We start from the raw sequence: 21,768 nt of genomic DNA, 5'->3' as shown, positions 1-21,768 counted from the left end.
GTAAACACAGTGGGGTGTTTCTCTAGCTATTGATCTACAGCAGTAGGTGCTAAGAGCACAAGGCAGTGGTGCTCCATCACCTTTTATCAGGGCAGCTTTGTCATGTGGTGACTTAAGGAAACCGAAAGAAAAACTTTTCCAAAGAAGCGAGAATGTTACATTTCACCCGCTTTCTCGATTACTGAGCTCTGCGCCGAGAACAAGTGCATCTGCTGCTGGTGTCGTCAGTCTGGAGCAGATGCCTAAGCTAACAGGATAAAACCAACCGTATTATTTATGCACATTAAAATAAAATTTTGATATGAAAAAATGTTTAAAGACTGCGATGCGCAAGTGCTGGGCTCCTAACTCTAATGCCTGTTGTTAGACTCACCGGTCAGTAAAAGGGAGAGAAATGATGCTGTTTGCTCCAGTCAAGATTTACAGTCTTGGAAACCCTGTATAGGGTTGTTTTGTGTGGGAATCAGCTTGAGATCAGTGGATTTGGTTTTATGGGTAGATGCACCGATTGTCCAAATGTCAAAGACACCTTGTTCCCTAAACATATATTGAAGACTGTTTGTTTTATACTGTACAGTGTCCTATAATGCAACCATTAGCCTAGGACATCCTCTATGTAGAGAACATATTCTGAAAGGAAGGGAGATATTTCAAACAAACAGACAAAATACCTACTCTAATTTAGATATATACAAAGTCCATAGAAGCCAAGTTCTCAAATGTTTTGAAGTTGTTAACAAGCATCTCTCTGGTTTCTGGCTTTTCAGCCCCATCCTTTAGCTCTGCTGATATATGCCCATAGGGCACACGACTCTGCTGTAAGCCTGAGCCCAACCTTTTGGTCTGTAGTTAAAGACTTACTTAAACCAAAGGCACTCAGCTCTAGGCCTATGGGTAAGCAATCCTAGCACCTCAGTTAATGTTTGTAAGCCTCTGTCCAAAGGCATTCAACTTGCCGTACTCTGTGGGCCAGGAAGCCCACTGCTCTAATCTGTGCTCTGAGTCTGCTGCTGTATTTCTCAAGCATCACAGTCTTCTGTCCCTGGAGCAGGGAGGTGCAGTGCATAGAGATCTCAGGGTCTAAAAACTTGAATGGTACACGGCAGATGGAGCATTTAGGACCCCGAAAATCGTATTTAGGAAGTTGGTCCTTATTCTTAAAGTCATGGAAAGTCATTGAAGTAGTTTCCAAAAGCTTTAATTAAGTATGCTTTTCATATCATGAAATGAATCCATTTTTATGTATATTGTGGTGATTTTTAGAAAATTTACATATGGTTACAAATAACACCACAATGAAGTTAATATACTATTTCCATTACTCCAATAAGACCATCATACCAATTTAGGTTCTGCTTTGGCGGCATAGTGGTTAAGAGTTGGGCTGTTAGCCATTAGGTAAGCCCTAGAGCTACAGTCTCAGAACTCAGAACTCAGACGAGGCAGCTCCACCGTGTCCTACAGGGTTGCTTTGAGTTGGCATCAACTTGTAGCAGTGAGTTTGGTTTGGTTTGGTTTGGTTTGGTTGTTTTCCCATTCCAGACCTAAGTAAACACGAATCCACTCTGTAGAGTTACATTTTCTAGATGCTTAATATAAATGGAAATAAATAATATGGGATTTGCATATGACTTTTTGATTTAACACAATATTTTTGAGTCAGTCATGTTATCAAATAGTCTGTTTACTAACTTAAATTGCATTTGTTTTGCTAAATATGTTTCCGTAGTACCTTTTGTTTATCTATTTATCTGTTGATGAACTTTTAGATTGTTTCTCCCTTTTGCCTATATGAATGTTGTTGCTGTGAACATAAAGAATTACAAGTGATATTGCTGAGTCATATTATCAGTTTACGTTTAGCTTTTAAAAAATACCAAAGTGACTTTCCAAAGTAGCTGGAAAATGTTATATTCCCAATAATAGTGTATGAAAGTACCAGTTTCTGTACATACATGCTAACCCTGTTCACTATATGTGTTTTTAATTATAGTTATATGATTATTGTCATTATTTTTATTAGTGCCTAATGGCATCAGATAGAGGTTTAATTGGCATTTTCCTAATAACTGATGAAGATGAGCATCTTTTCATGTAGCTTTCAGGTAAATCAACTGTTGTATGAGGAAAAACTTATGAAGGAAAGGAAAGAATTAGGTAGATAAGTAGAAAATATAGGAGAGAATGTGTTGGGGAATGTACACTAAGAGAGAGAGAGAGAAACACCCTTGCAGCTACTCTGAATCCAGAAAAAGGAGCACTAAGAATGGCATTTTAGTTTGATCAGATGGGGGAGTCATTGCTCGCCTTGTAAACAGCTCACTTGGAAGAATGGGGACCAAAGCCAAAGAAGGTTGCAATGTGAATGAGAGTTGAGGAAACAAGGGATCTAGACAACTTTATTTGGGTCATATTTGGCTCTAAAGGGAAGAACAGAGTTCCTTCAACAACTGGCAAGTGAGGCAGGTTTAAGAAATCATTTTATTTTCATGAGAGAAAATTGAATTTATGTAAAATCTGTTACAAAGACTCCAACAGAGAGAAAAAGATTGATTATATAGAAGACAGAATAATTTGTGGTATAATAAATTCACCTATTTATTTAGAATATTTGTAAATGCCTAAAATATTTAGAGTGCTCTGTGAATAAATATGAGACACTTTCATCTCAGCATTTCTTAAGGAAAATGGGGATCAGTGGAATGCTATTAAAAGGTGTTCTTTAAATAATTATTATATTCCTCTTAATTACCATACTATTCATGCTTCACAGTAAATGTTTTTTCTCACTGAAAATCTATCCAGGTAACCTGATATCACCATTTCAGAACTAACCTTGACCTTTTTCAGTTTTTCTTCATAAAAAAAAATCTTTATGTAAAATAACTCCCAGAATGGGCCAACGAAGGATTTTGTGTATTTACTCCCCCTGGCACTCATTTCCCCAGATCTGGGTTTATTTTTATCCCAAATGTCCCTCCAGAGCCATCATCGGTGACCTTACTTTCTATGACTGTCCAGTGCGTCCACTTAGGGACTCTCAATCACTTCTCTTGATCACTTTGGTCTTTTGTCAGATGAGAATTTAACTAGGGAGAACTGATCAACTTGAGTATCATCTCCCCTTCCCCCCACCTTCCATATTAGAATTAGGAGTGTGGCCAACACATGTAGTTGTTTCCCTACTAACAATTTTTTTCTTTTTCATTTCCTAACAATGTATTATTTTTTTAGTGTAGCACAATTTCCAGCCTCATTTTTTTTAAAAGCTCGGATGGTAAGATGAAAGAAATCAAGAAGAATTTGTTTTTCTCAATTTGGTGCTGGGCACTGCCCATGAGCTTTTCCTCTAGCAAGTCTAGCATGTGGACATGGTAACTAGAGCAACAGCAGCCACACTACAACCATAGGAGAGGAGGACAGGACTCAAGAAACGCCATTACATTCTGAAACCACTGAAATACAACAACCGCCTATATGTGGATTTTCGTTGTTTTTTACATAATGGATTGAAAGAAAAGAAAACAATACAAAACAAAATTAAGAGACTTGGGCTTTCTTGTTTGCAGACAAACAGACTAATCCGGGGGTCGGCAAACTTTTCCTCGAAGGAACAGTTAATAAGTAATGCTTTGCAGACCAAATTGTGTCTGTGGCATCCCTGGAAATCTGACATTTTTGCATGAATCATAAATACAGTTAGCAGGAAGGGAATTTTCACTTATACCTAGCTTTCTAGGATATAGATTATGGATTGTGAAGCAATAGCTGAAGCGTGAACTTCATTGTTGTTAAAATGTATTTAGCAAATGTTTAAAACTACTTGCCTAGTTTCTAGCTTACCAAGTGAAACAGCTCTTACACAGTTGGCCTGAGGCTTCAGTGAGTCTTAGGGACCTGAGTTTCCTTTGCTTCCTCCATCCTCTGCCCTCTCCACCTCTGTCCTCCTCCTCGTTCCCTCTCAGAACTACCCAGCTCACAATAGGGAGGGACGTTAAGTCCAAATTAGCTCTAGGAAACCCCAGGGTGATCATTTCCAGGGGAAAAAATGATTGAAATAAAATAAAACCAACAAGTCTACCAGTGAGGGAAAATCTCTGGCAAAAAATAAATAAACAGTAGTATCATAGAATATTCTATAGAGTCATGCAGGTGGATATGGATTGAAGTGTAAAGAAATCATAGTAAAATATACAAATACTGTATTAGAGGTACCACAAAAACAGAAATGTAATTTAAAAATCATCATTTTTCTTTAAGGTTCTTCCCTCTGACAATGTTGCGCTTAATAAACAGCTTACGTGTTATTTAATTACATGCATTATTACTCCTGAAGCGTAAACCAAATCTGTGGAATTTCCGAGGGTCATGCTATTTGGAACAGTTATTATAACCATTGAGTAAATGTTCAGAGAAAGGAACCATATTGTCATATGTAAATATGTAAATATAAATATATGGATCATAATGTTAGAACCATAAATATGTTTAATATTCATATATAGCAGTATAAAAATTCAACATGTACTTGGTATAAGATGACATAGCTATAGTATATCAAATACACAATAATTTACAACATCTATATAATTTAAGGGAAGTATATTATGTAATGAAATTTATAATTAGAGATATTATTAAGAAGTATTACTCCCAGTTTAAAGCTTAGGTACCTGGGGCACAGGAAAGCTCAGTTCCTCTTTCAAGGACTTTCAGCTCATAAGCCATGGATCCCAGATTCCGACCCACATCATCTAGTCCCCCAGTGAAGCTCTTCATGCCTACCTGATAGCCATTTCTCGTCCCCCCCACCCCCGACTTTTTTTCCCAATCATTTTATTGGGGGCTCTTACAGCTCTTATCACAGTCCATTCATCCACCCATCGTGTCAAGCACATCTTTACATATGTTTGCCATCATCATTTTTAAAACCTTTTCTTTCTACTTGAGCCCTTGGTACCAGCTCTTCATACCTCTGTAATTGTGCTTTGCAGGTACTGACTTTTTGTGTGAGCAAATTCAAGGTTTGTGGCAATCCTAAGTTGAGCGAGTCTTTTGGTACCATTTTTTTTCCTGCGGCACATGTTCACTTGTTGTCTCTGTGTTAGGTTTTGATAATTGTTACCATATCTGAACTGTTTCATAATGCTATATTGTATATTTAATGACTGCAGGATGGAGTAAACATAGGTTTTCTATGCAATGGGATACCAAGAATTCATAAACTGCGATATTTGCTTGATTGCAGTAGTCTGGAATCAAAGGAAAATGTCTTCAAGGCATGCCTTTGTATAGCTTCTCGATGTTTCCTGTTTTTATCCTCTGAATAGCAAGATAGACAGCAATCAAATAATGAAATGCTGCCCTCAACAAGAGAAATATAATTTTTAAATGCAAGAATCCCATATTTGCTGAAACAAGGAAACTGAGTGAGTTTGACCTTTTGGTGGCAGCAAAGTGGGGGGAAATAACACGAACTCATTATTAAACTGATATAAAGCTGTCTTATGTAGATGATAGGTCTGATAACAGCAGTGTGATCATTAGTTCAAATAGATGGTGAAGCCACTCAAATACTGAATAAGAGTTTGGTATAAGGAAATATTTTGTTTGTTTACTCTTCACTGCATCCCAGCAGTTTTCTGGCAGTTGACTTGTGTCTCATCTACACCATAACATGTAGTTTAGCCTGTAACTTGGGGTACATTTTCATATTGTAACTCGCTCCTGGATCGCAGTTACCTTGAAGGTAGGACCCGAGACCTCATCATCTTTATGATTGGCAGAAGCCCAAGACCAAATCCCTACCACCAGGTTGCTTCTGACTCGTGATGACCATATGGAACGAGTAGAACCACCTCCTAGGGTTACTAAGGCAGTAATTCTTTATGGAAGCCCACTGCCATCCTTCTCCCGTAGCACGGCCGCTGTGTTCGAACTGCAGCCGAATGGCTTGTTTATGCTATAATTTAATCATGGACAATTATATGCTAGATTTATAATGCATGTAACTGCCATCACAAATCAATAAAAAAGCTATAATAATCATTTTACCGCTGGGCATTATAATGTAATAATCAAAAGCTCTTACTAATGCTGTCATGCTTTAAAAGGACACTGCTACTAAAAGTGAAAGTCTATATGACAAGATAAGGATCTCGCAGCAGAACAGAATCATGAAGGAAACTGCTAACTAGAAGAAAATCTTCTTCCAACAAAAAGCCGTGCTATGGAAAATGCCAGCTGAGCCACTAGAAGAATTACTCAGGTCCCTACCTCCTCGCTGACTAAGGACTGGCTGGATGACTGTGTGCAGCCAGGCTGCACATTGAATACTACTGCTCTAGGCTGCTTTAAATAATAACTTTTTAACCGTTATTTCCTTCATAAAGGAATGGCTCTAATCACTTTCATCAATGACCATATTTTGACAATTCAGTCCGTGTAATTTCACTGCCATTGCTCCCGCCCCCCCCCTTTTTTTTACCTATGTGCAACACCATCCTGACATATTTTATTCTTTAAACAAAATACCAAACCAGTTGTCACCACATTGATCCAACTTTGGGTGGCCTTCTGTGTTGCAGAGTAAACTTGCTCCATAGGGATATTTCAGCTCCAATGTTGATAGGAACTGCGCCCCAGGCCTTTGTTGCACAGAACCACCAAGCAGGTTTGAACTACTAACCTTTAAGTTAGCAGCCAATCATAAGCTGCTTGTGCCTACCAGGCATCTCTTATTTTCCTGACATAATTCACATTTGATGAAGTTCCAGCAGCATCATTGTGTCTTTATTTAAAAAGAGATGGGAAAAGACCATCAATGGTGATGCTGTGACTGGGGCCACCCATTGAGGCAACTCATGAATCACCCCGTCCCACACCATGGACCACCTCTCTTACCAGATCACACAAAGACCTTAGTCATGCTTATTATCCGTTTCAATCATAGAATAATGTCTCAGTATAGTTAATTGCGAAAATATGTTTCTTAAAATGTATGAATACTAACAACAAAATTATACATTAGCTACAAATTATTAAGTAACATAGCAGAACCCGATTTGATGCTTTTTTGTCCTTTCATTTAAAAGAATCTGATGCAGAGAGTTAAGCACTGGGCTGCTAATTAAAAGGTTGGTAGTCTGAACACACCAGCCTCTCTGGGGGTGGAATGCAAAGCAATCTGCTTCCAAACAGTGCATAAACACGAACCCGTGTGACTCCAATCTCCTTTGTAATTGGGTAGTAATAACATCTTTAACTGTGGTGCACTACAACATTGGAAACATATATTGGCATAGAGTTAGTTTTATAGATCTATTGATACATATAAGCCAACTTTTATGAAAAATATTTTAATATGTAATAGTGGGGATCTTTCATGAAAAAGTATACATTTCTGTTGAAATTATATACAAAAAATGTTTATGGGAAGTCATTTGTGTATCACTTCCTAGGATTTTGTCACTTGATGCAGTCTGTAACCTCCAAGGCCCCTAGAGACACCAACGAGGACCCGGCTTACTGACAGGAGTCTGGTTAAATGAAGTATGGTACATCACACAATGGAAAACGCAACACAGCTAATAGACAAGTGGTGCCGATCTGTGTGCATCAAATCAACGATAAAACTCACTGCTATTGAGTCCATTTGACTCATAGTGACCCTATAGGACAGAGTAAAACTGCCTGTGAGTTTCTGATATTGTAAATCTTTACAGGAGTAAAAGCCTCATCTTTCTCCTGTGGTTTCAAATGGCTGGTCCTGTGATTACCCAGCCCATGCCACCACTGTGCCACGAGAGGACTCCTCTGATCAATAAAATACGGTGTAAACAAATTGTTCTCTACACTATTAGATCAATATCATATGTGCTAATCTTTACCTACCACCCATCTATCCATCTATCTACCATCTATGTATCTATAACAAAGCTATTTCTGGAAGAATACCAAAGTAACAGGTAAGATTTGTTGCTTTGGGGAATAGTAACGTCATGACATGGGAAGAAGTCTCACTTTGCACTATGTCCTATTTGGTACTTTTTGAAATTGTAAATGAGTACCTGCCTTTAAAAATTAAGCATTATTATAGTTGAGTAATAATTATTTGGATGTTTAGTTAGTTGTTGTGTTACACAGGGTTCTCTAGAGAGATAAAACCAGACTGCTAATAATTTTATAGGAGTTAGCACCTCCTGGCAAAACCTCTAGGTGGAATTATTTAACAGTAAAACGGTGAAGTCTGGGGAGAAAGTTTAACAGGTGGCTTTTGGTCCTGAAGAAAGGTATTCACCACACTTTGCACAAGCATTCGTATCTTCAGTGATCACTCCATGAGAGGAAGTACTGAGCAGAGCCACATCATAAGAACCAAATTGTTTCAGATGCATCCCACTTTAGAGGCAACATTATCAGACTCTTAAAAAAATAATATGAGTAGCACACAGTTGACATTTGATCATTCTATTAATAATATTCTTAATTTACTCAATGGTATAGAATTTTAAATACCAGCGTGAAAAGGAATAGGTACACATGTACGAAATCTTATTAGACTATAATACATGGAAAGTTCATGCATAGCTTTTAGTAATCATATATTTTTGAAAAATCAACACCCAGTTAGTCCCAAAGAATTGTGGGTAGATCATTCCCTAATGTCCAACTCTTCCATGATCCTATTTGGTCCCATAGTCCCTCAGTCATCCTTTGAGTATATTCCCTCATATTTATAGGTTCTGCAAATTATTGAAACTTCCAAAACTCTGAAGGTCAGGTAAGGGTAAGCCAGATGCTAGGTCCAGAGGACCCACTGACCTCCTGACTCTTGGCTTGTGGTGAGATCACACCCCTTACACTTTGGAGGCCTCATTTTATATGCAGCAGAATGGCATTGCAGGGAATCCTGTTCATAGTAACAGGGAAATCCTATCAGTAGCTTCCCCCACTTTCTTATCAGACCCACTCAAGGAACGGTGATTTAGTGGGAGTTACATTTGAGTATCAGTAGTGCACTCAAATGAACATATAGCCCTTTATCTTTTTAATGGTGACAAATATAATCTATTCTCCAACCCTGGACTTGATCTTATCTACGCTCATAGGACCTGAGTCCTCTTGCAGGATATTTCCAGTAGTCATTGGCCTCCTACTAATCTCAATCTGTCAGACTTCTCAGGCCATGCCAAGAGCAGGTTTCCTCGTCTCAGCTGTAGCTTATCATTTCTTACATCCATTACAAGAAACAGTAACCCCAATAGCCATTGCATAAGGAGTGTGGCTCAATCCACATCCTCTATTAAGGTCAGGTCTAATCTCATCCTATTTCTGTTTGTTAGCAGATAATTCCCTCCAAAGTGAGACAATAGCCACAGGTGGATGGAGTTCAGAATTACGTGTCACATAAGAGATTATGGCTGGAAGGACTATATTAAGTGACTATAAGTCACAAGTTCAAAATTTAAGGGACTGAACTCTGCTTAAGAGACAATGAGGGTTAAATACCAGGCAATATTTTTCATATCTTCATTCATTAAAGTAAAACTTTGCCTATAGAACCAATGCATGTCACACAGATCAAAGACAATATGGAAATGGAAAATGTATGTTGATTTTAGGTTGCCAAATTTTAGGTATCCTCAAAACCAAGATGTTTAACCCAGTATCCAATGACCTAAAAGTCCACGATTTTGAAATAGCAGTCATCTGCTTGCTGCACCCCTTTAAATCCATTAGAGCAGTTCAATCCCGTCAATAACACTTGTAGGAGAGTATACACAATTGGAGTGACTGTGGGACAATGCTGTGTGATAGGGTTATTTGATCCTCTCCCGATTTCTTGCTAAATGAAAAAGTGACCCTATCTGAGGTGGGACTTCCTTTGAAGAAGTATTTTTTATAGGTGCACAAATAAGTGAGTGATAAGTGGTTCATATTCATTAGACAGTGCCCGACTATCAGAAAGGACAAAATTAAGCATCTGGTGTTTTAAAAACTTGTCTTAAACAACAGCATCAAAGTGAGGTACCAGTTAAGTCTGTGCAGAAGAAGCAGACCGGTCCACATGTTCCAAGGATTGTGAATGATAAAACGAACGGTCAGTGGAGGAGATGGTAGTAGAGCTTAAATTCTGAACACCCAGTTTGAAGGCTATGTATGGATGACCGTGGAAGCCCAAAATCCACTTGCAGAAGATTAAGCTTCCACTGATTTCTCTCTGACCATGGAACAGGGATGTAAACAGTCTTATCCACAAACATAGTGCTTGGGACAGTGGGTGAACCGCTGAGGTCACTCAGTTTAAATTAACATCTTACCATTTGCTTTTGCATTTGACTCATTTTTAACATCTTTCTTGTTTTATTGTTGTTGCTGATTATTACTGCCTTCCTCTTCCTCCTCCATCTCCTCCTCTATGAAATCCAGGAACGGTAAACCTATAGAAACAGCAACTAGATGAATTGATTTTTGGATTTATGACAGGGGAGGTCGTGGGGGCAGGAGATGCCAATAATGATGGGTGGAAGAATGAAGAAAATGTTCCAAGATGGTTTGTGGTGATGATTACACAACTCTTTTTGATGTGTTTAAACCACAGAATTTATCTTTTATGAATTATATGTCCAAAAAAGGTTAAAAAAAAAGAAAAGACAAATTGTACAGAATTAAAAACTCCTTGCTCACTTTGACCTCTTCTGACATCTGCAGACCATAGAACATTTAAGGGTCTCCCTAAGTCTTATTCAGTATCTCTCCAAAACCCAGCTTCGTGCCAGGCACATCCTAATCCTTAATAAACGTGAAGTGTATGAGTGACCTCCACTTCCCTTCTTCTCAGGCATGCTCTCAAAAATGTGCCAGAATCTGCCAGAGTTACGTGCCCGCGGTTCTCAAGTCTGTTCGAACTCAGAGTGTCTTGTATGAGTTCAGAAGGCTTCCTTTTTCTCCCACAGTGACTGGAGGGTTCCAACTGCTGCCCTGTGATTAGAGGCAAACAAGCAACCCTCTAGGAGAAAAAGCTTCCTTTGATATTATTGCGTAGCCTTTGAAAAGCAAGAATTGAAAAAATGAGAATGAAATCTGCTTTTTATTCTTACTAGATGCTACTGGTTTCTGTAAGCCTGACTTCTTCACCAAAAAGAACAGTGATAGCAAATTGATGCATTAAAAAGCTGGTGAACTACATCAATGTAGCCATGTCTTGCATTTATCATTTTTTTAAAAGCCAAGTAAGCATGTTTGTTGCATTGTTAAAGACTATTAAAGATAATATGTGTCACTTAATTTCACAGGCTTCTTAAATTATTGGTGTCATTATTATTATTATTTATACTTTGGAAATAGAACTGAGGTTCGCATAGCTAATCCTGGGAAACTACTTGTTTTTATAAAACATTTAGAGGGATCCTTGAACTATAAATGTACCACAAGTTACAAGTTAATACCTTCTTGGTTCACATTTCAGTCAATACTTTAGCGAGATTTAGAAGTAATGTTGTGAGCAAACTATGTTTAGGACAAATGGTCAATGGTAGTTTTGACACAAAGAACAAAGAGTTTACCTAAAACGTTTGCCAGGAGGTGCTAACTCCTATAACACATAATTAAACATCCAACTAATGTTCAGTTTATTGTATTAATTAAGATATATTTTTTACCGTTTTATGATATTGATCATATTTAACCATTCTATTGATTAAATAATGAAATAGATGCTATTGATGTTATATGTGTGTGTGTCTCATGTGTATATGTGTGTATGTGCACATAATATTTATATTTTTTCCCTGACTGGAGATATATTGAACTTACATATACACTTGATAGGAAGCCTATCTAGGATGTTTTCATTTTTCTACTCTGTCAGCTCAATATCATATTCCTTTTTTCATACTGTTATTCAGATTTTGTCTATCTCTTATTCAAGTTCTCTTTTTCTTAGTTGGTTTTTAAATTTATTTTAAAGTCCATTGTGTGATATATATTATTACTTTCTACAGTTTTGTGTTTTATATAAAGCAACATAGTAATGCGAATGTCAGATAGCTAGAAATAGAAATTATTCTATTTTGAGGGTAGAAAAAGATCAGCTCACTTTCCACTATGTTTTTTTCAGTTATAATACTTATTACAGATTGAAACTTTGTTGATTTTAGTCACAGATAATGCTTCTCTCAAATCAAAATAAAAAATTAACATCTGCAAATAGATTGATATTTTTTACTACAGACTCAATTTTCCTTGCATCTGTTTTTTTGCATTAAAACAGAGTTATTGGCACATAATCTACATATCATTCAATTCAATAATATCAAGAATAACTCTATCTATGTTACTCTTTAAGCTAACATTGCATATGGATTGTTCATAATATCTTAGCCATTTTTTTCACGGCCAGGAAATTAAAGTTTAGTGATATCCCATGTTAGATCTTTATATCTACTCCTATATACTGCAGAAATGTAATTAATGGGCTTCATGATATTACACTATATTCTTATGGCCTAGTGTTTTGTTATTGAAATACTTTTATATGTATTTTCATCTGTTTATCTTACAACCTCCAAAATGAAACACCTGTAGGGAAGTGTAAAAAGCTAAAAGTTGTATATTATAAAATGCTATGCTTCTAATACATACATTTGTTATTTCAAAGCATTGTTAAAATGAATTCCATGCAAAAGTGTTCAATGAAAGAACATTTCTGTGATTTGCATTTGACACCTCTGAAGGGATTCCTTATTTTTACCTTTACCTTAAACTAATTTAATCTAACCATGTCAATAGAGTTAACAAGTTGAGATAGATTTGAAATGCCTGTTGACCTGCCATACCTCCTTGGATTCTATAGAAATACAGCTGTCATTTTTTTTCCAATGTATTTTTGTTGTTATTGTTCAAATTTTTTACCATCATTTTAGTGTATGGAAAGTGATAGCATATGTGTGTTTGTGTGTGTCTGTGTGTGTGTGTGTCTGTTTGTCTGGGTAGACTAGAGAAACAAACTCATAGACACTCTTATGGATATAAGAAAGAGCTTTAGATACAAGAGCAATTGAATATTGAGAAAATGTTCCAGCCCATCCAGATCAACTCCGTAAGTCCAATGTTAGCCCATATGTCCCAAACCAATCTATAAAGTCCTCTTCAGACTCACGAAATACATGCAATGATGCCGAATGCAGGAAGATCACAGGCCAGTGGGTTGGAAGTCTTGTGAATTCAGTGGTGTTGTAAGCATCTTAGCGTTGGCAGGGATCTCTATGTGGCTGCTCTGGCTCTAGAGGTCTGGTTGCATCAGGGTAGGTCCACGTGGCTTCTCTAGCTTCCAGGGTGTGGCGCCGTGTGTCTTGTCAGTAAAATGCCTCTCAGGGAGTGAGTTTAGAGTCTTGTCAGTAGAGCGTCTCCAAGGGAGCCAGCAGAGAGAAAGAGTATTTCCACCAAGGAGGAAATACCGCATTTCCCAGAATCCTCAGGGGAAGGGCATGCCCACACAGAGGCAGCATTGCTATGACCTGAGTGACAGACTAGACTCCACCCCTTCACTCTTAATCCTCTCAAGTCCCAAATTGACATCGGATTATGTAACTACCACAGTGTGTGGATATATATATGAAAAAAAGCTTCATTAACATTCTGAAACACACACTATGTACATGATATATATTTTAAAATATATATGTTTTAAAAATATATACTAGAGCCTTTGTTATCATAAAACATTGTGTTTGGAGACTACTCAAGTTCCAAATTCCTTTACTTCATTCTACTTCAACATATAGTTTGATATATCATACTATTAAACTATATTATTTTACCTTTTTCTTTGGCTTCCTAAAAATTCTACTATGTCCAATTTTTCTTTACTGTGTTAGTTTTCTACTGCTCCCATAATGCCATGCCACAAATGTAGAAACAGGAAACAACTTCACATATTCTCTCAAAATTCTCTGGGTCAAAAATACAGAAAGGCACAATATGACTTAGTTGGGGTGCCTGTTGATGACCTCAGGGCTGAAATCAAGATTTCAACTAGGTCAGACTCACTTGTAGGCTATGGAGAAATCAAGTTCTAGGCCATTTCAGGTTGCTGTCAGACGTCAGTTCCTTTGCATTTGTGTGACTGGAGCCTGGTTCCCTATAACTAGCCAAGATTGGTTGGTATCATTGAGCTACTCACCACCAGCTCAGCAGTTCCAAATGACCAGCCACTCTGCAGGAGAAAGAGGAGACTTTGTCCTCCTGTAAAGAGGAGTAGTCTGTGGTCTATAAACCCACAGGGGCAGTTCTACCCTGTCCCATCTGATCTCCATGGGTCTGAATCTGAATCCACTTCCTGGCAGCAAGAAAGCCGAGGATCAATCTTCTCATGTTTCCTGTGCAACTTTCTTCATCCATGACTGACCAAATCCCTCTATTAGATCAAACTATCTGACTCCTCAGTCACACTCTGTGACCCCACTTTGAGACATTTCTTGCTTTGGGGTCAGGTATGAGGTTTCTACTAACCACAAGGTCAGGAGTGTAAACCCGTCAGGCGCTCTTTCAGGAGAAAACTAAGGCTGCCTGCTCCCATAAAGATTGATCGTCTGAGAAACGCTATTGACTCATTGCAGTGGGTTTGCGGTTGGGGTGATTAGATTCACTGGAATAATCCAGGATAATCTACCTATTTCAAGGATTGTAATTTTTTGTTACATATGCAAAGTTCTATTTGTCATGTAATGTTAACTATTCACATGTTCTGGAAAATACATGTGACGACCACCTTTTGGAAGCATTGTGCCAACTAAATGCTAGAAATGTAAGACTTCTCCCCGCTTCATGATCAGGAACATTTTCCAAGCATATAATGGGAGGGCTTAAGATTTTTTTGAGGGAAAACACAGAACATTTATGAAAATGTTTCCATCCTGTGATTTAAATAAATCACTTGTTTCATGGATTTTAATTGGAAATTGATTAAGATCAAGCTCATGCAAGAGTGCTTGAAGCTCAAAATTAGTTAAATGCTGATTGACTCAAGTTTGCATATTAACCAACCATTTCTATCACTGGTTATTTTTAAATTCAGAGTCTTATGCTAACAAAATTAGGACTTAAATTTACCTTTCAGTCTCTTGTTAAGAACCTTGTTTTCTTGTTTCATCAAATTTATCAATTTTGTTTTCACACTGTTTAGCTTAGCTACCCTGGTCAACAGCAAACATTTGTCTTAATTTCCTAAGAACATTTTTTATTGTCTTTTGTCCATATTACAGAAATGATTATAAACTTATCTAGAAACTTAGGTAAAAATATGAATCTGTTAATCCTGTGTTCGAAACGCCATTAAAAATTCATGATTTAAACGTCCTTCTTACTATGCTTTGCTTTCCTATATTGTTTCAGTTCAGGGGACTTTTGTTGTTTGGTATTATTTATCCACTTCATGTCAATTCAAAGTACAGTATCTTGTTTGGTTTGGTAATTATTAAAAATTAAAATTTAAAGGTAATCATATCTGATCAATATGTATATACATTCGTTGTGTATGTTTAATTTCAGAAATGAACTACAATTGTGCTAAGTGAATATTTGGTAAAAGAGTGAGTGTACGCTTGGTGACATTTTTATAACAGGATTAACTTAATAGATCAAATATAATATAATGATCTTAGAAAGTATTTTTTTTAATATTAGGATACCTTAGGCTGGTTTTAATTTTACTTTTGCCTACAACTTGATCTAAAAATAATGACAATTTTAGAATGTTACATGCTCAGAGAATTGTTTATTATAACTGTGCAATCTTGTGAGTTGTATATCCTCTGCCAAAAATATTGAAACCCAGAAGGGAATATAATCAGTTTTCCTGCGCAAAAATGTTGTAATAGAAAGGTATAAGATGGAAAAATGTTCTAAGCATGGAATTTGTCCATTCTCAAGTATTTTGTGTTTGTCTTTCTATCTCTGACCCTCTTCAAATGTGGGTTGATATAATACCAGCAAGTGATAAACAAAAATGAAATATGCAGCTATTCAGGAATTGGGGAATTTATTCTTTTATAGATATGGCTCCTTATGTGAATGAGGGAAAAATACATTGTAGTATTGCACTGTTAATGCTGTGATACAGAATTTTAAATAGTATATATTTGAAATGTGTTTGATGCGTTCTTTTTTATTTTTTTCAATCCCCACTTACCATAATTTTATTGGTAGAAATTTCTTCTCCAGGATGAAATATAAGGTGTGATAACCAAATAATGAATGCTAGTTTAGTGTATAAGTCTCACAAATCTAGGCTGATTTTATAGTCAAGTCTTGCTGTCATACAGCAGAAACTTATATGAGGTGCATTGATACTCCCAGGCTGCTCCAGAACATGCAGCATTCAGTGCCTCCTTCCTCTTTCACTATCCTATTTAGGAATAGAAATAATATAAAATGTATTATGGTTTGTATTAGCCTGAAAGACACACTAAGCTATGTACGTTACTTAAAGAAGATCTGAAGATTTACCTCCATTAGCTCTCTATTACTTGCTAACTTATTTCCAAGTGATACAGTTGTAAACCCTGATCAGAGATCAACAGCCTTATTGGTAATTAAAAATATTGATCAGTGCTGCATTCTCACCTTGCTGCATCCTTTTTCTCTCTTTCCTCCACCTCCTCTCTCTTCTACTTTTGCCTTAATAAAGTTAAGATTGGAGGAAATTATTTTCTTTTTCTAAAGAAAAGTTAGAGAACTATAAACTAGTTGGTTACTAGACTTTTTAAAATGAAGTTCCTCATTTAACATTTACTAAAATAAGTTGTGTTGTTTGCTGACATGCTGAGTGAAATAAATTTATCACAAAAGGTGAAATATTGCATGAGACCACAATTACAAACGGGCAAGAAAAAGTTTTCACACTAAAATAGTTTTGATGGTTGCAGGCATGGGAAAAGATGGAAAGGTAAGCCACTAATTAAGGAGTAGATATTTATTAACTTGGATGATGAAGAAAGCAAAAAAAAAAAAATAATAATTACATTAGTTAATGGCTGGTGCTGGACCATGTTTATTTTTAACCAAGTAGGTTCTCACTAGCCGTTGGGGTTTGTCTTTCCCAAACCAAAGGCTGAAGAAGCAGGACTCTTAAAAACTGCAGTCTGCGGAGGGAGGCTTGTTCTCTCTGGGATGAGGAGACAGACCTATCTGGGAGCCAAGTTCCTCATCACGGAATATATTCAAATCTCAAAAGCCGTGGCAAAAATTTGGTTCTTTATTAGAAGTATGCTGTATTGGAAACGTATCAAGATCACATTTTGTCTATCAACACAGTCTGTTGAGGATTCATCTACAACCCCTTCAAGGGAAAGTTGTCCCACTTAATCTGGCCCAGTTATGCTTTTGTTAGTAATCTTCACAAGCCTTCCATAGCCTTCCCTCAAAATTGCCAAGCCAGAGGAAGCAAGTGGAAAAATATGCTTTCTAGGCATTGGTATAAGAAAATATTAAGAAGGAGAAGAAAAAAAATAAAGCCAAAGGGATAAACATCAGAGACTTGTTTAAACAGCTTTGGCCCCATATAATTGCTTTTCTGTCAGCAGGATTATGAACAGTTCTGGACATCTGAAAATTAAATTAACAGCCTGAAAATATTTTACAGAATGAGGTAGAGCATGATACATGAAACATAATGACCCCACTGAAATTCAGCCAAGCCAGAGCAGCAACTCATTTAGGCAAAGAAGACAACAAGTTAATCATCACCAAGCAAATTAAAGCAAATTAGTTTCCTACATTCCACAGTCTTAGCTACCAAAAAGAGTGTGTGCCACTAATTAGAATGAAAGAACTCCAAGCATATTATCTACATGGAGAAAGAAAACAAGAGCATGGCTATGAATTGTTTCTTTCAAGATCTGAAGTCTTCCGTGTGCAAGAGTCTGTGTGTGTGTATGAGTAACCATGCACATATTTGGTAGCAGCACCTTACCAATTTTTTTGTAAAGTGACCTAATGACCTTTAAAAATATTTCTAAAGTTAATTTAAAATTTTTTGGTGACACGCACCACAGATACACTCATGTGCAAACTATCAAAGCAAATGGATGTGATCTTTACGTGAAGCTCAGAGTAGCCATTTTATATACTTCTTCTGCTGCATTAAAGTATAATTTCTTTTCTTAAAAAATACATTGCCATTGCAAGTGAAATAAATATTTGGACTTAGATATCACTGGAGATTAATCTGAAATCATATCTTCTAGCCTTAATTAGCATTAATTTACTTAATTGTCATTCTCAGCCCCATCATTTCCATTTTCCACTAACTTGAACAATGTTATCTTCTGCTGTTTGCACTTTAATTTAAATTTCTATTAAGGTTTATGAACAGTAATAAGGTCCTGTTTGAATATTCATTAGTTTCTGAATTGTGAGCTATGAAAAGGTGCTTTCTTTTACCTTAATGAAACTGGCACAGCATGGGACTGATCGGTTGTGACATTTGATTTGAGGCATCCAGTGAATTTTCCCATTGTTTATTGACACATCTTGTCCAAACAGCTCCCTCGCAAGTGAGCGGAGTGATGAAGGAGAGAGTGCTGCAGCGGAGTGTGGAGCTCTCCTGGCAGGAGCCAGAGCATCCCAATGGAGTCATCACCGAATACGAAATCAAGTATTACGAGAAAGTAAGTGCAAAGCGCAGCTGATGTGTACAAGGCTATGCTGGGTCTCATGTCACCCTCCTGCCCTCTCTGCTAAACTTGAACATTATGCCAACTATTTGGAACTGCTCCAAAATTCATAGTTTCTTTCACCCTTTAGAAGAACTATCTTCCTGTATCTCTGGTTCATGTGATTATGATTTCTGTGTAGTCAGCGTCCATGTTCCACAAATGAAAAGATTCCTTTTGTAGCATAGTTATTTACTGAATGTGGGGCATCATAATAATGAAGTAGCATCCTCAGTGCTATAGACACTACACAGCCCAACTCATTCATGAAGATACGTTTTTAGTATGTCCGTTTGAACCCTTAGTGGTTATTTAATTTATAGGATGCTTGTGTTCATAACAGTTGCCACAAATAATTCAGCAAATGGAAAAATAAGAATATTTTATGATAAGTAATGTAGTATTTCCCAGACTTCAGAATAAGAGAATATTCTGAAAAGCACATAAAGGAATGTAGAGAAAATGCCGAGTCTAGTGTCTAACATGTGGGCAGTATCACTTAAAAAGTGTTCAAGCTGCTAAGCACAAGGCTGGCAGTTCAAACACACTCTGTGTTCTGTGGGAGGAAAATGAGTCTGTCTGCTCTCAAAGCAAGGCCGCTGCGAGTCTGAATTGACTTGGGCTTTCTGGTTTGCGGTATTGTTTAATGCACGCATTCTTGTTTTTATTGATTTAAAATTCTCATGAAATTTCTTTTATATCTTTTACAATAAGTGAATCTACTATTTATTTACATCCTTCACTCCACAAAAAACCAAGATATTTCAATATCCATATATAATGGCTAAATTTATTAACTAGTGGACTGTGTGTGAATGCCCAACTGTACTTCTAAAGCATCTGAAGGGGAGGGGGCGGAAACATAGGGGAAGAAAGATATTCTATTCACAAATCATCAGCTAGACTTCACCTCACAGAATTGATTCAGGGAGTCAAATGTTTAAACAGTTAACAATTCCTAATTATCTACTAGTACTAGAAGTAGTAGTAATCTTACCAGCAGGACTGTTTTCTATCAAGTCAATTAAATAGGAATAATAAGTGTTACTGTTACTGATGTAGCTGTGTTAGCTGAAGTGCTGAGAGAGGGGAGACAGACAGACAGACTCCAGTGGACGCTGTGTAGCTCGAACTGTGAAGGGCTCCTTTGAAGAAGAAATCAATTAGCACCCAAAGTTAAGTTTAACATCTGAATTGACTTGATATAATGTTCTTATATTTAATTATTACTTTCATCGCAGAGGTAATATTACTAATATGTCTCATTTCAGCACTGGGAACTACATCTTATCCCACTACATTTGTTTCAGAGAGAATTTTGTTTTAAATGCTTTATTATATCTGTGTTTTAGGAAGCTATAACAGTTACAGTAGTCCCTGAAATTATATCATATTTCAAAAGCAATTTAGGCTTCTTTCAGATAATACAAATTTAGAAGTATATATAAATTAGTTGGTGAGAGGAAAATTTTTCACAGTGTAACTCTTCTACAAATTATTGCTCTAAAATAAATCAGCTCAAATTGCTACTTACCTCTTTTGCCTAACAGAAAGAGAATGTATCTACACTCACTAAATTTGCAAATTAGACAATTATTAGAAGAGTGTGATAGCATTTTATAGTACTGTGTTGTATCATAAAAACTACACTGACATTTTCAGTTTTCAATTAATAGTTTTACTGACAGACATTTACAGTAGAACACAACTATTTATTATAGCATGCATACCTGTCTAATATTGTGTAGTTTACTCATATATTGTTTCATAAATAATCTGTGAGACTCACTAATGAAGTCCTAAGTGTATATTACTTGAATATTAGTTTGATGGAGTTTAATAGGATTGAATTATTATATTCATTTCATTGTTAGGTTTAACTATAATACACATAAAATAGGCTTGATGCTTATGAAATATCATTACATAACTCATTTAACAAGTTGAAATTGTTTCTACATCTGAAAAATAAAGGAATTGAATTAAGTAGTGTTTAAAAGGTTCTCAAGCTATAAATTTTATGGTACTTTAACTTTTATATTTATAGCTTAATTTAAAAGTATTTAATAATGCTATTTTGTGTCAGTGTTTTATTTTAAAAGACACGTCTTAATGAAAATTAATATGCAGTGAGATGTTTGGTGAATGTCTTGATTCAATAACTTACATAAATTTTGGCATATTGCCTTTTCATGTGCTGAATAACATTCAGGGGAAAAAGTTACTTTAATTGTAAAGTGAGAAACCTACTGAACCAGAGATTTCACAAATATTACCTACATTGTGGCCAATGAGCTATTATTACCCACTATCCATAAAGTAATTGCTCTAAATATCATAAATGGTTTAACATAATTATTTCGCTTTCAAAGTTATAGAACAAAGACATGTGTTTCACATTTACATTTTGTATTATCTTAGAAGCAATATTCCAGAGGGTACAATGTAGCATTTATAAAAACAATGCAGGGAATTAGAACTGCAAGAATCTGCTGTCAAATTACCTGGATGCAATCATAATTAACTGTCCCCTGTATATATTGTTTCTAGGATCAAAGGGAACGGACGTACTCGACAGTGAAAACCAAGTCCACGTCGGCATCCATTAATAATCTGAAACCAGGGACAGTGTATGTTTTCCAGATTCGGGCTTTTACTGCCGCTGGTTATGGAAATTACAGCCCCAGACTTGATGTTGCCACACTAGAGGAAGCTTCAGGTAAAATGTTTGAAGGTAATTACCACATTTGGTTTGGATTTCACTCTCTATAGCTATAGGGCATTTTCTTCATTGTGGAAGGTGATGATTTGCATCACAATCAATAGTAAAGATAAATATTTGGTTGCTATGCATTGGAATTGACAGATGGCAACTGGTTTGGGATGTTGGTTTCTATATATATTTTGAAAAGTGTATTCCACATAATTATTTTAATTTTATAATATATTGAGCAGTTGCATTAGAACCATGTGATTTAAGTTGATTTCTTCAAATTGGCCTCCTAAGAAAGAAGTTAGAATCAAGCAAAATCCCCTATGAAGTCAGTACGCA

The 21,768-nt window shown here is 36.4% G+C and overlaps 1 protein-coding gene across 5 annotated transcripts in view; it reads left to right on the top strand.

The window, feature by feature from the left end:
• Positions 1 to 21,768, top strand: part of EPHA7 (EPH receptor A7) — a 192,434-nt gene that overhangs the window by 137,696 nt on the left and 32,970 nt on the right. For 3 of the 5 annotated variants that reach the window (XM_004710916.2, XM_004710915.3, XM_045294527.1), the window contains exons 6-7: positions 18,547 to 18,671; positions 21,267 to 21,450. In XM_004710916.2, the coding sequence (XP_004710973.1) occupies positions 18,547 to 18,671; positions 21,267 to 21,450 (309 nt within the window). The remainder of the gene's footprint in view (positions 1 to 18,546; positions 18,672 to 21,266; positions 21,451 to 21,768) is intronic. The other 2 variants (XM_045294526.1, XM_004710917.4) reach the window with 1 other exon arrangement.

Source organism: Echinops telfairi, unplaced genomic scaffold (genome assembly GCF_000313985.2).
Source record: "Echinops telfairi isolate 266 unplaced genomic scaffold, ASM31398v2 ScPeMD7_3533;HRSCAF=4204_0, whole genome shotgun sequence".
Taxonomy (NCBI): domain Eukaryota; kingdom Metazoa; phylum Chordata; class Mammalia; order Afrosoricida; family Tenrecidae; genus Echinops; species Echinops telfairi.
Note: the sequence above shows the minus strand (reverse complement) of the source record. Positions and strands in the feature narration are given on the sequence as shown.